Source organism: Vanessa atalanta, chromosome 28 (assembly GCF_905147765.1).
Source record: "Vanessa atalanta chromosome 28, ilVanAtal1.2, whole genome shotgun sequence".
NCBI classification, from domain to species: domain Eukaryota; kingdom Metazoa; phylum Arthropoda; class Insecta; order Lepidoptera; family Nymphalidae; genus Vanessa; species Vanessa atalanta.
In genome coordinates this window covers 4,131,293-4,144,540 of record NC_061898.1, presented here as the reverse complement: position 1 = coordinate 4,144,540, position 13,248 = coordinate 4,131,293, and the positions used below count along the sequence as shown (strand labels likewise).

The 13,248-nt window shown below is 32.0% G+C and overlaps 1 protein-coding gene across 1 annotated transcript; it reads left to right on the top strand.

The window, feature by feature from the left end:
* Positions 1-221: 221 nt before the first annotated feature.
* LOC125074859 (ferritin-1, chloroplastic) lies at positions 222-7,165 on the top strand. The gene is made up of 5 exons (XM_047686315.1): positions 222-434; positions 913-1,025; positions 3,810-4,043; positions 4,689-4,870; positions 6,790-7,165. Exons 2-5 carry the CDS (start codon positions 917-919, stop codon positions 6,952-6,954), a joined length of 690 nt encoding a protein of 229 aa, XP_047542271.1. The 5' UTR covers positions 222-434; positions 913-916; the 3' UTR covers positions 6,955-7,165.
* The last annotated feature ends 6,083 nt before the right edge of the window (positions 7,166-13,248 follow it).

Here is a 13,248-nt window from a genome sequence, read left to right as displayed (position 1 = left end):
AACATTGATGGAAATAATTTTCATTATAATACACGTTAAAGCTCATTAATTTATTGTGAAAGTTCAACCAAATAAATCAAAATCATTTCAATTTCATATTTTACTTGTTGAATGATTATTTAAACTTAAATTGTAAGTAGCACATACATTTTTGGAAAAGTTATAATTATTAAGTGGTAACCCCAATTACGAAGCCAACTTCAGATAAAGTTAAAATAATACCCTACCTTTGTATTCGTCGCTGTCAATCACTATACTACGCGGAAAAAGAGATATAAATTATTATATATTTTGTTTTTGTCGGGTTCGACGCTAAAGTTTATCAGTTTTTCTTTGTTGGAAGTCGCCTTCTGCGCCAGTGAGTGTAAAGGCTGCACTTTCAACGGATCTATTTTCATTTTCTCGTGATCGAATATTAAACGTCGCAATATTTGGTAAGTCTTTTTTTTTTTAAATATTGCCCTTTGTCTACCCACCCGTCGTGAATTAATTTAGGTTTTTTATTTTAAATCAATGTTCGTATCGTTATCAAGTAATCAATTATAATGCCTTGTGATATAATATTAATATTTGTTCATCTATCATAATCACTTTAAATCCTCAATAAATCATATTTTACAACAATAATGATAATTTTAGTCATGTATTGGTATTTGTTATCAAATATTGCTGATCACGTTGATTCAATGACAAGATTATGTCGCGATTATATTATTAACTAATTAATCATTTTTAATCTTGTAATATATTTGTATTAAATTAAATGTTATCATTAGTTAATTGTTATTAAATAGATCTATTTCTAAAACAATACGAGTTTTGCGTTAGGAAAAATATTATATAGTTTTGGACTCTCTGTAATGTCTGAAATTTTAAAATAGACAATTAATTCATTTTTATTTTTTTATTTAGCAACATGAAGGCTGTATATGCCATTGCTTGCCTTCTGGCTCTGTCTGCTGTGTCAGCTGATGTCTGCTACAATGAAGTGTCAATGGAATGTGGCAGGGCCACCAGTAGCTTAGGTAAGTACACATACTTTGTGATATAAATATTTTTTTTATTTAAATAGGCTAAGACCAAACAATTCAGTTCAGTGTCCTCTTTTTTATTTTGGGTTTAATAGCTGTTGACGAAGTTTACTGTTATCTATATAAATGCAAAGTCATGTATTTTTTCAAATATTTTCACACAAAAGTAGCCTATTTTTCAGGCTTAAGCTTATTTTCTTGGTTAAGCTGGTAAAGCATAACAGACAGGTAGACGGATAGTTACTTTCGCATTCATAATATTAGTATAGATATAGATGATTTTAGTCGAACTTCGTCCAATGAGACCGAACCTTTAATTTGATTGTGCAACAAATACAATAGCAAAACAATGCCACTGTTCACAGTTTATATTTAATTCTATGACCCTAAACCAAAAGGGCCTATATCAATAACCATTTTTGTTGAATCAGAATAAAACAATGAGCTGATGTCTTTCTATATAATGTATGCATTTTTGCATAATACAGATAAGTTATTAACCTTCATAACAGGGTACCAGTGGGACTTTAATGTTGTTTCTGTACTGATATTAGTAATGTTAAGCTTTTGCCGTTATTGCACAAAAGAAAAACAAAATGATTTGGCATAGAACTAAATATGGACTGCATTATGAAATTATACTTTGGCCCTTTTAGAACCAGGCCACAGAATTAATTATGTAACCTATTTAAGTGTAAACTTTTTTTTTGGCCTGATTCTGTCAAATGAACACAAGAGATACTATTGTTATGATAACAAATAACATTTAAGTTATTGATGAATCAATTATCCATGCTGATAAGTTTATTTATACAATAGATGTTTATGTTATGCTTCTATCTTTATAATTTAAATAGATTCCTGTTTATTTATAATTTATTTGAGAAACAGCTATAAAATAAAAAAAAATATTACAATGAAACAGATAAAAAAACATCTTTTGTTTGTTACTGTCAAAAATAGTTTATTTAAAAAAAAAAGCAAAAGTTAATTCAAAATTAGATGTCATATACAAAGATAATGAAAACAATGATTAACAAATCATCTTTGTAGAAAAAGACAAAAGAATTGTTTAAAAGTAAATTATCAAAAAAAATATTTGCAACAATGTCTTAAATATTGAGATCAATGTTATTATTGACAAATGTTGATTATACAATACTAGTGGTCGCCTGCGGTTTCTGTCGCGATTTTCAAAAAAGTCAAGTCAAGTTTATTTTAATTGGATTAACCATTGATGACATACAGATTTCATTAATAATATTAGTATAGATCTTATCTATTTATCGAGTAATAAAAAATGCCATTAAACTTATTGCGGGATGTCTAGTGCTTAACGTCGTTAACTTAACCGATCGCTATTGTACATCAATAAATAGTTTATGAGTTACGAGTAACGATCAGTTAAGGCGGGTTGATTTTACGACATACGTTTTATATATTATAAAGGTTTATATCTTAAAAAACTTAGGTAAAGTCGTTTTTCATTTACGCCTCGACAACTTTACCATCCGTAAGCAAAACGAATAGTTTCTCAAATCAATAAAACTCAATAAAAAATACGATTGACAATCTAACCATCATTGTAACAATGGACGACGCGACCCGGAAATTCGTAAAAACGAATAACGTCATTGTTTGAATTTTCTAGTACTTAAAGCTCTCAATAAACGTTTGTGAACAAGACGCTTAACTAGCGTCCTACTCGCATAAGTAGATATTTAAAATCAAAGACATAAAGTGAAGCCGATATATGCTTTGTCTCTTTCACACGTGTCTATGAAAACGACACGCTAATTAAATTAAATACGATTATAATATACAACTGTTTCATTGTGTAGTCTGTTAAAACTTCTAGAAGACAAACGTCAAATAAACAACATTTGACATCCAATTGACGCGATATCATTGGTCGAGAACACAACACAATTGTTACAAATTAAGTACTTATCCGCTACTACAATTTTACTTACAAAATACCCAATGACAAGTTGATATAAAAAGATTATTTTCGATTTTGACCAATGATATAACGTCAATTCAAGGTCATAATCGTATATTTGTTTTAAATACTAATCCTACCGTTGAAATATATTTAAAAGTACTTTGAGCGATATTAATTTAAATCGTACAGAGTTGATTTTATATCCCAAAGTGAATATTCGACCTTAATCGTGCGATAGTTGTATTCAGCTCTTGAAATTGTTCTAGTACATTCCTAAGTGTATTGTGACTTACCACAGATAAGATAAACGATAGACCGTTGATATGCAAAATATATACAATGACAGATTAAAAAAAACCTCTCAGAATACTTTTGAATATTAAAAAAAACCGATATAGTCCAATGTCATCTTCACTAAATATTACGGGCTCAATTCCATTTTAATTTGTGTAGAATATCTTTCCACTAAACCGCAAACTAGCGTGGTTATTTAAGATCTAATCCTAGTCAAAACGAGATGAGATCTTAGCCCAACATTGGACATTTAATGATTTAAATACTGTTACTTATTCCAAACAGACATAATCACGATCTAACATTGTGCGACAAAGATGACTATAGTCGCCGATGCGTATCACTCGGGCATTGAACCCTTGTTTAAAAATCTTGCACTCCAAGCGCTCAACACTAGGCACGGAATCAATACAATAAGGCAACTACTAAGAATTTATCGACGAAAAAACGACAACTTTTTACTTAACTTCCTTAACCCCACCCCTGGGTTGAACCGAGAACCTCAGACGCATATAATAAAACCCCAATAATGTTCACAGCCCTGCCCAGCTGTAACGCTGTGTATGGAAACTTCGGTCGTCAAGGAAACGTAGCTAACGAGCTGCAGGCGTACGCCAATCTGCACCTGCGCAGGTCTTATGAATACCTGCTGTCTGCCGCGTATTACAACAACTACCAGACCAACAGGGATGGTTTCCACAAGCTCTTCAAGAAGCTCTCCGATGAAGCTTGGGCAAAGACAGTTGAGATTATCCAACATGTAACCAAAAGAGGTAAGTTTATGCGGTATGCCTTTCCTCTGGTAACATATTCTACCACTTATTAAGCAATACTTAGTATTCTTGTGTTCCGGTTTGAATGGTGAGTGAGCCAGTGTAACTACGGACACGAGGGACATAACATCTTATCTCCCAAGGTGACGCATTGGTGATGTAAGGAATGGTTAATATTTCTCATAGCGCCGCCCGCAAGCACATTTTAGATTTTGAGAAATAGTGTAGAAACAATCCAAGGTCATCAATTCATATTTGTTTAAAATCCATCCTATTCGACATATTGAATTTTATTTCCATAGTTTTGATAGCTAATCCATAATGATTGCCACAGAGTAGAACTCAACCAATGTTGACCATTTAAAGTTAAAAGTGTTTTATTGATCTTAACAGTTACCATTGAAACAGGCATTGTGTGACTGAAATAGTGGAAAGGGGTAATTACTAACTATTTTAACCTGTTCTTGGATTAATGGCATCTTTTATTAAAGTCTTTTAAATGACGTTTCAAAAGTGTTTGTTCAAAAGAGCTTACTTGGATATAATGTCTTATATTTCGTTTTGAAAGAAAACTAATGCGAGAATCACAATTATCAGCTGGACCATCCATTGAAATATATGTACTAAATATATTGTCACCCCCAGGCGGTACCATGGACTTCCGTTCCCGCAGCTCTCTGGAGACAGAAGCCAGGGAGAGCACCCTGGAGCTGCAGGAATTAGAGTCGCTCGCTCACGCTCTAGACACACAGAAGGAAATGGCTGAACGCGCATTCTTCATCCACCAGGAGGCCACCAGGAACAACCACAAGACCCACGATCCTGAGGTGAGTTAATCTTTAGATTCTTTTAGATTTCTGGTCGCAGATTATACTTAATTCAAGAAGAATGTCGCACTTCAAAAGGCCGAAAATCGAGTCAACTTCATTGTCTTAGCGTCCATGACATACTAGTGTGCGTGTAAACAGTGTTCAACTGTTATACTAACTATATTTTTCGATGCGTTCTCTGCCTTGACAGTCTATCTAGACATATAGCCTATTCCAATGGAAGTAGGAAAAAAGATAAACAAACTTATATTAACGTTTTTCATGCGATTTGCTAATAACTATGCTATGTTGTGCACAACTTAGAGTTTATGATTAATATATCTTTATTTATAATACAACACTATTACACTTAACCACTTATATCCACTTTAATTTGACTTCCAAAATTCCGATAACTGTTTCGTCGACGTTCAAAACGCCATTTTTTCGAAAATCCATAATGAATATCATAGATCAATCAAGCTCTAGACCAATGATATCGCGTCAATTCGCTGTCAAATGGTCTTTATTAGGCTTTTTTCCTGTTCTGGCTGGAATAAAGTATAAATGTTTAACCAAAGACAAGAACTGTTCACACTTGTCACTTAAAAAGCCTAAGCATGAAGCTGTGAAACTGCGAAGCTTGTATAATAATATTATATACTAAAATCTTCTTCGAAACGTGATTCATCTTCTGATATAAGATTTATATATATTGGTTAAGTATTTTTCACTTTAATCTCTTAACCGATCAGCGTAACATTTTGCATACGTAAGGGATACAGATATGAACATAAGTTACTTTAAACATGACCCCCACCCCTACCAATAATTTGAAAACGTTTATAAAACAATGCTTGCACAATAAGACATTGTTATATAATTCCTATACTAGCAGTTCCGCGCGGTGAATGAACCCGTGGGTCGTATCGTAATGTGACATATAGTCTATACCAATCGAAGGAGAAAAGATAAACAAACCTTAAATTTACACAATCGACTTGCTATATTATGATTTACAAAATTAATATATATTAGTAACTGTTTATATTCACAATAAATTTATTTCCAAAAATTCCGATAACAACGTCTCGGATAAATCTTAATTTTTCGCGAATACATAATGAGGATCATAGATTATTCAAGAATTCAACTCTCGACCAATGATATCGCGGCAATTCAAGGCCAAAGTTGTCTATGCTTTAACCTTTGGAAAACTTTCACAGTAAATGGAGTCTAATCGTGATTTATTGTAATAGCGTTGGGGGGAATTACCTTGGACAAGATCCAAATGTCATTGTTGCAGCTGAAATTGCGATATGTTCTGGTAGATCTAACCCTGTAACTTTATATTTACTAGTTTCCCTCTTCGTGTTGAGAGGGGGTCAAGTGTGTGGGCCTATGTTCTTTAATGTATCCCTAACGTCATGTATGTTAAATTTCAATGTGATCGGTTCAGTAATTGAGACGTCAACGCGTGTTACAAATAAACATACTTAGTTTAACATTTTTAATATTACCAAGGTTAGTTTATCGACTAAAATTCAATTTAAAATTAACACAACACAAAAAAGTGTAAAGCGATCAAAAATATTATATTATCAGTAAAAAAATACAATTTCATGAAATAGTTTCTAAACAAATACTAATAAAACTTACATTTATAACATTTAAAATTAATTACATTCACAATTAAATGAATAACATCGAAGATTAATTACATTTACAATAAAATGAATATTTATATTGTGTATTTTTTAATAATTAAATTAGCTATTGGTTCATTAATAAGCATTTCGATAGCAATTACTGATATGATCGATGTTTACAGTTATAAAAAATCAACCTTACTTAACTATTATAGCTAGTACAGACTTGGTTAACAAAAATGTTAAATGTTTGAGTGTATATTTATATATAATTTCGTTTATAAACAGATCGCACAGTATTTGGAAGAGGAATTCATCGAAGACCAGGCCAAGACCGTCAGGGACCTCGCTGGACACACGTCCGACCTCAAACAGTTCATCACAGCTAACGAAGGCAAGGACCTCTCCCTGGCCCTCTACCTGTTCGACGAGTACCTCCAGAAAGTCGTCTAAATTAATATCTCAAATTAATTAAAATACTATGTCATTTAAATTCGCCATATTAGTAAGTGTTACTGGCAACACTGCGTACAAAATATAGGCTGTTAGTTTGTGATTTATTTTTTCATTAAAGTCACTAAAATATTATTTTAAGTTAATAAAAATGTATGCTCATTATTGATTTTTCAGTTATTTTCAAATAAAAATTTAATAACCACCGTTATTTGTTTTTTATTTAAACAAAGATTTATATTATGTTTTATTGTAATGCATTCAAATCATAAATTACAAATTTAAACAATCACAATTTAAATCACTACATATTATATAAAAAAAGTCGCTTCCCGCTGTCTGTCTGTCCCTTTGAATGCTTAGATCTTAAAAACTACGCAACGGATTTTGATGTTGGCTTTATTAATAGACAGAGTTATTCAAGGGGAATTTTTATATGTATAATACATACATAATGTAGAGAAATACCGATACTTTTAGAGGTTTCCAATGTGATGTCGTAAATAAACAAATTTTTTGCGCTTACATTGCAAACGCTGGCTGAACCCTACACGACCCTGAAACCTGAGATAGAACTAAATAATGTACAACAGTATTGCACACCTTAAAAGTTCTACAAAAATATTCCGCGATGGTATATTTATATACTTTACTTTTTCGCAAAATAATGGCTTATATTCGAAGCGATTTAAAGCAAAACAGCATTAAACCTTATCCAATTAAGTACCTTAAATACATTGCATTTAATATATATCAATATGGCCCTGAATCGACCGAAAAAGCAGTGAACATTGTGTATAAAAACATTTGTAGTTTATTACAAAATAAAATAGGTGTGAAGTTGTCTATTTCGAGCGACTTGAAACTTAATTCGCGGCTTAGTGCCGATTCACACTGGAACAGCAAAGGCGGGCAGCGGCCGTCAGCGACCGGTAGGATACGACGAAGCAATAAAATCAATACCGCTGGCAAAACGCGTGCGGCCGCCCTTTTCGAACTTCTCAAACGATGTGATCTCTTTACTATGTAGAATTGTAGAGAAAGCTCGCCCCGGCGCTGCTCAGCCAGCATGAGTTGAGCCTTAGCGATCAACTTCATCGTGCAGTGGTCATGTCACTTTACGGGCATCATAAAAATTCACACGCCACATTTTTATACCGTGCCAAAATAATTATAACTTCAATAAAAGGCTAAATAAAGCATTCGAACGATCTTATCAATGAAACCCTTTTTTTCTAACATTATTTAACTAAAAAAAGATACAAAGGGACGTGATATTATTTTTATTTGTGTATGCTGTTATACCAGCACATTAGATCAACTCCAATATAAACAAAAACATTCAAATTCTGACAATCAAACACATTTAATTAAGTGTATACTAAAATACAATAATAAAACTTATATATCAACATGTTCAGACAGATTAAAGATGGTTTCATATAGAATTTAAATAATATATTAGAAGTTAAAAGAACTTCATTTGTTTAAATTATTGGAAATTCTGACAGATTCGTTTTTTTTTTTGAAAAATATATGGCCGTATAATGCCACAGAGTATTCAGATGTCTTAATCCAAACTTGATTGTTTAATTCACAAGTATATTATAAACTTGAATCATATAAAATTAATTTTATCATAAAAAATTGTTTGTGCCAATTGTTCGCGATGCGTCGTAGTTTCACCAACGTCATGATTATATTAGAAAATGTTCAAATCATAGTAATATATTTAGAAATGGAAGTACTCGTAGTTACACAACAAAGATCCAGTTACAGATATACGATTTATCGTTGACGTGACGAAATATATTAGTTCGGTGAAAATAGACAAAGAAATAATGGAACGCTTGCCATAATTTGACTAAAAGCTACTATTTTTTTTTAATTTTAAGTTCCACTATAATATTACAAATGAAATATCAAAAATACCTATCAATACTGCGCCTGTTAAAATAAATATTCGGCTTTTGTAATTTTTCTAATAGATTTTTTTTATCAATAACAGATAATACTAAAATTGTAGATCATGCAATTAGGTATCTACAATGTTCAAAGACTTATTTCTAAGGGCCACCGTGTATTATATAAAAACATCTACTTAAATTCGTTTTTTAATATTGCTGTGTATGTGTATACTGGAAAATCTTAAAATTTACCGTAGTTTGAGCATTTACAGTAACATATACATAATTTTCAAAATTGTTATGATTTCATTTTACAATGGCCTTGACATACCAAAACAAAGTCAAAATATTCTCAGCCGAAGAGTGTATACAAGTTCAAGACTCTTGATATAGAAAAAAGAATGCCTTATTTGTCTTGTGACTAATCAGATGGCTGCAGCTCGTGAGTATCTTGTTTCAAATCGCGAGTCAATCTAACACAAAAAAATTGCACTAATATTTTAAATGTGAAAGTTATTCTGTCTGTTGCTCTTTCAAGGCCAAACACATGACGATTTAACACTGAAACGCGAGTGATACCACTTCCGACAACTATTTTGGAACATTTATATGTTTCAAAATAGTTGTCACAAGGCACAAGTAGTAAAATTTTCTACTTGTGCCTAAATATATTTTTGGGTTGGGTTTAGAATAATCCTCCACGATTTTGGGGAAACATATTGTTGTATATGTTAGAGAATTGATCCCTGATTACAACAATACCACTCGCGTCCTGCGAAACTGCACCATTTTCGAGAAAATTAAGAAAAACTATCATAACCTATACACGCGGAAATATGTCAAATAGATCGTAATATTACTATAAGAGCAGGATAAGTAACTATTTTGTATAAGTTCGACAAGGATGCAATATACATAAGGTGCTTGTCATATGTCAAAACGCTAAATGAATGTGTCAAATATCACGAATATGTTTTGACGTTATTCATATTTAAATATGTCGTTCGTTGTTGTTTTTTGACTTGCGTATTTCGAATGAGTGCTCATTTTGCTTGTTGTGATTTATTTCGATGATTTTGCTGGAAAGCTTAGATTTATACATTTGATTGTATAAAATTGACACAAAACCGACTCTTTTAACTCTGACTCAATATGGTCTTGTCGGACTTACCCCTAGAGTGTTTTTTAAGAAAAAGCGAAGGCGAAGGTGCTGCACATCCCGTAGCGCCGAAGGCCACTGAGTTTCGAAATTGTTAATAAATAGCCTGATTTGAGGTTAGAATTATATGATTAGTTTTTGCCAATATCTCAAGAACGAAGCAAATTCGCATGATGGGAATGGTACCAGAGCATAGGGAGAATACTCATATACTTCCCCAGAGCCCCTCTACCCCCCGCTCCTGGAGCATATTACTAAACCGCAACCATTATAATAATTATATACGTACTTACTTATACACTGATTAAGTTATTGAATAACTCAGTTGTAATAATAATACACAAAATTATGAGTATTACTGACAATTTATTGGCAGAAATACTCATAATTTTGTGTGAAACTAAAAGTTTGGAACTTAGCAGTGTGCACTGTCTTGCCTCGAAGTCGTCAGATCTTAGGGGCTTTTACGGTTTGAGCATAGCAACTGTTGCAATCAAATATTTGTTGCGGATTGATATCAAATCAAATCAAAATATTATAAATCAATATTATGGACCTATGCAGTAGTAGCAATACTCCATAATACTGATTTATCGACTGCAACATTTACTAATCCTCAACAAATATTTAATAGAAACAGTCGCTTTGATTTAACCGTAGGTAATAGCCCACTGATTTTTCCAGTCATGTTGGCTTGCAGTTCGCAACATCACATGCGTATCCTATATTATTTCTTTCGCAATTGAATCTTTTAAGCTTTTTGCAGTTGCTTAAACACTTGACAGTATAGGTACGGTTTTTTTTTCTCAAATCTCGTTTTAGCCGGCTGTCAAGGTATGGACATGTTATGCGGAGGAATGATGACCTCACAGGAATGTCTTGAGCAAGGACGTGGATGGATATAGAGGAAGGGGACGACTAAAGAAACAATGGATGGATTGTGTGAAAGACGATATGGCTGGATAGAATGTTACTTGTGAGATGACGTCCGACAGAGAAGTATAGAAAAAGAAGACTACAGCGCCGACCCCGAAGATAACTTACTCATTATCAGAGCCGTCTCAAGCTATCCCTTGGGCACCCATGAATTTGGGGCCCTTTTGCTAGATATTTTTTTGTTTAATTTGGTAAATTTTTGGTTCTACGGAGCCCTCCCAGATTGGGGGGCCCTGGGCACGTGCCCCATGTGCCCTATGGTAAAGACGGTAATGCTCATTATGAAACTAATATTTCCGGATATCACTAACATTAACGAAATTTCATTTTATTTCCATAACCTAAAACTTACTAACGAAATAAAATGACAACTAATGATAAAATTTAATACGATTTTTCAAGCGCATTCAAATAGTCTTAAATGTATCAGAAAATAAATTTTAAAGTCGATAAGTCGGTACTTAAAGATATATAAGAAATAAGACATTATTGAATTAAATACTCAACTAAATGTGTACATATCTCGGCATCTTTTTATCAGATAAAATATTGTCCTTAAAAAAATTCACTCTTGAATTCATTACTGAACAAAAAATACTTTTATCTATGGTTCTAATCTTGGCTATTTTTATTATAAACATGTCGAAAGCCTATTGAAATCATCATATTACGAAATTTCTTTGTCTAAGTCGCTGTGGATTTCCGAAGAAGACAGATTGACATTACTATCAGTACAGATATTATAATCGGATCGCTTTATTTATCAATTTATGTACGTGACTGATAATCTGTTTGACCTACAACTATGAATGTGTTTCAACCTCTTTTGACCTCGGATTAGACTAAATAAATACATTTATTTAGAATTACATGTCTCGACTTAGCACAGATAAACAAATGACATTTATAGTTTTTCTTCCAATCAAATTTTTAGACTCAAATTAGAATAAACTTTATTTATATAAGTAACGATATTTTTATAAATTTATTTAAAACGTCATTACATGGTTAATTTTAATATATACCTACGTCGTTTCGTAATGTCGATCGTTTCTACCATGAAGTACCGATATGAAATTCAGTAGTTAGTTTTTAAATTTATATTAAATACAAATGACTTCTACGTTATTAAGTAAACTACTAGACGCGCTGTTCGGTACTGAGATTTCGCGCACTAGGTTACGGTCAAATGACCACAACTCAGTTATTTATTTGTATTCTTAATAAATTCGGACATTTTTTGTTTAGTCGGTATTGAAAAGGCATTATTATTTACATGCACACTTTGTTTACAGGATTTTATAATTATTAATGATAGTGACTAATGATAGTGACTAATTGAATTCGCATTTTCTTGTAAACAAATTACTTCACGGAAATTACACGTATGACAGAAATCATGATATGTCATTTCGTTTATTATTTACTAGATTTGCCTAAAAGAGAGCAGCACAACCGAAATGCCGTCATAGATTAACGAACATACTTAGAACAGACATGCTAATAACGGAAAAGATAAAAAATAAATTTAATTAATAAATACTATTAAAAACTACTGTTTTTACAAAATTGCCGATATTCTTTCAGAGATCAAGAATGACACTTTTAAGTAAGTATTAAATTGATTTCTTATTTCTTCTGGGTTCTAACCTAAATCTGTTACGTTCATTATATTTTGTTACAATTATTGTCTAATCTACTCAAAAACAGTACAATTGTGACCATTGTTGAATCAAATAGTTTCACTATAACACTCTCAGGACAAACAGAAAAACATTGATAAACTATTGTGCCGCGTCTGCGCGATTCTTCCTCGCTCTTCTATTACAGGGTACTTTAGGTAGTGAAAAATAAAATATAAAATTTAATAAAAATTAAAACTTATGTAGAAATATACTTAAATATTTTGATTTTGAGTCATAAAAGCGCATTCTTTTTTTTATGTATATATATAATTAATATTTTATTTAATTTGATGGCAAGAAAACGTGTTAATTTTGTTGAAATATATTTTTTGTGCATTTTTATTACGAAAATCAACATTTTGAAAATTCGAAGTACTCTTTCAAATAGGAGTTGGTACATATCTTATTTTAATCAGTATGTCTAGTAGTATAAATATCTATTTTAAACATTATATCTTTCAGGGTTAGTATCCCGTATGTACTTTGTACTTTTCTGTGCAAAATATCATGACAACAGATTAAATAGTTAGGATGTTATGTATGGAGGTACATTAGGACATCGCGTTCGCCGAGACCACCGACGACGGCCCGCTACCAGCAACCCTTG

Excerpts from the sequence above, each read along its gene's own strand:
- LOC125074859 (XM_047686315.1), top strand. The coding sequence starts at position 917 with ATGAAGGCTGTATATGCCATTGCTTGCCTTCTGGCTCTGTCTGCTGTG. Across the intron at positions 1,026-3,809 it reads CAGGGCCACCAGTAGCTTAG|CCCTGCCCAGCTGTAACGCT; the intron begins GTAAGTACACAT and ends TAATGTTCACAG. Across the intron at positions 4,871-6,789 it reads ACAAGACCCACGATCCTGAG|ATCGCACAGTATTTGGAAGA; the intron begins GTGAGTTAATCT and ends GTTTATAAACAG.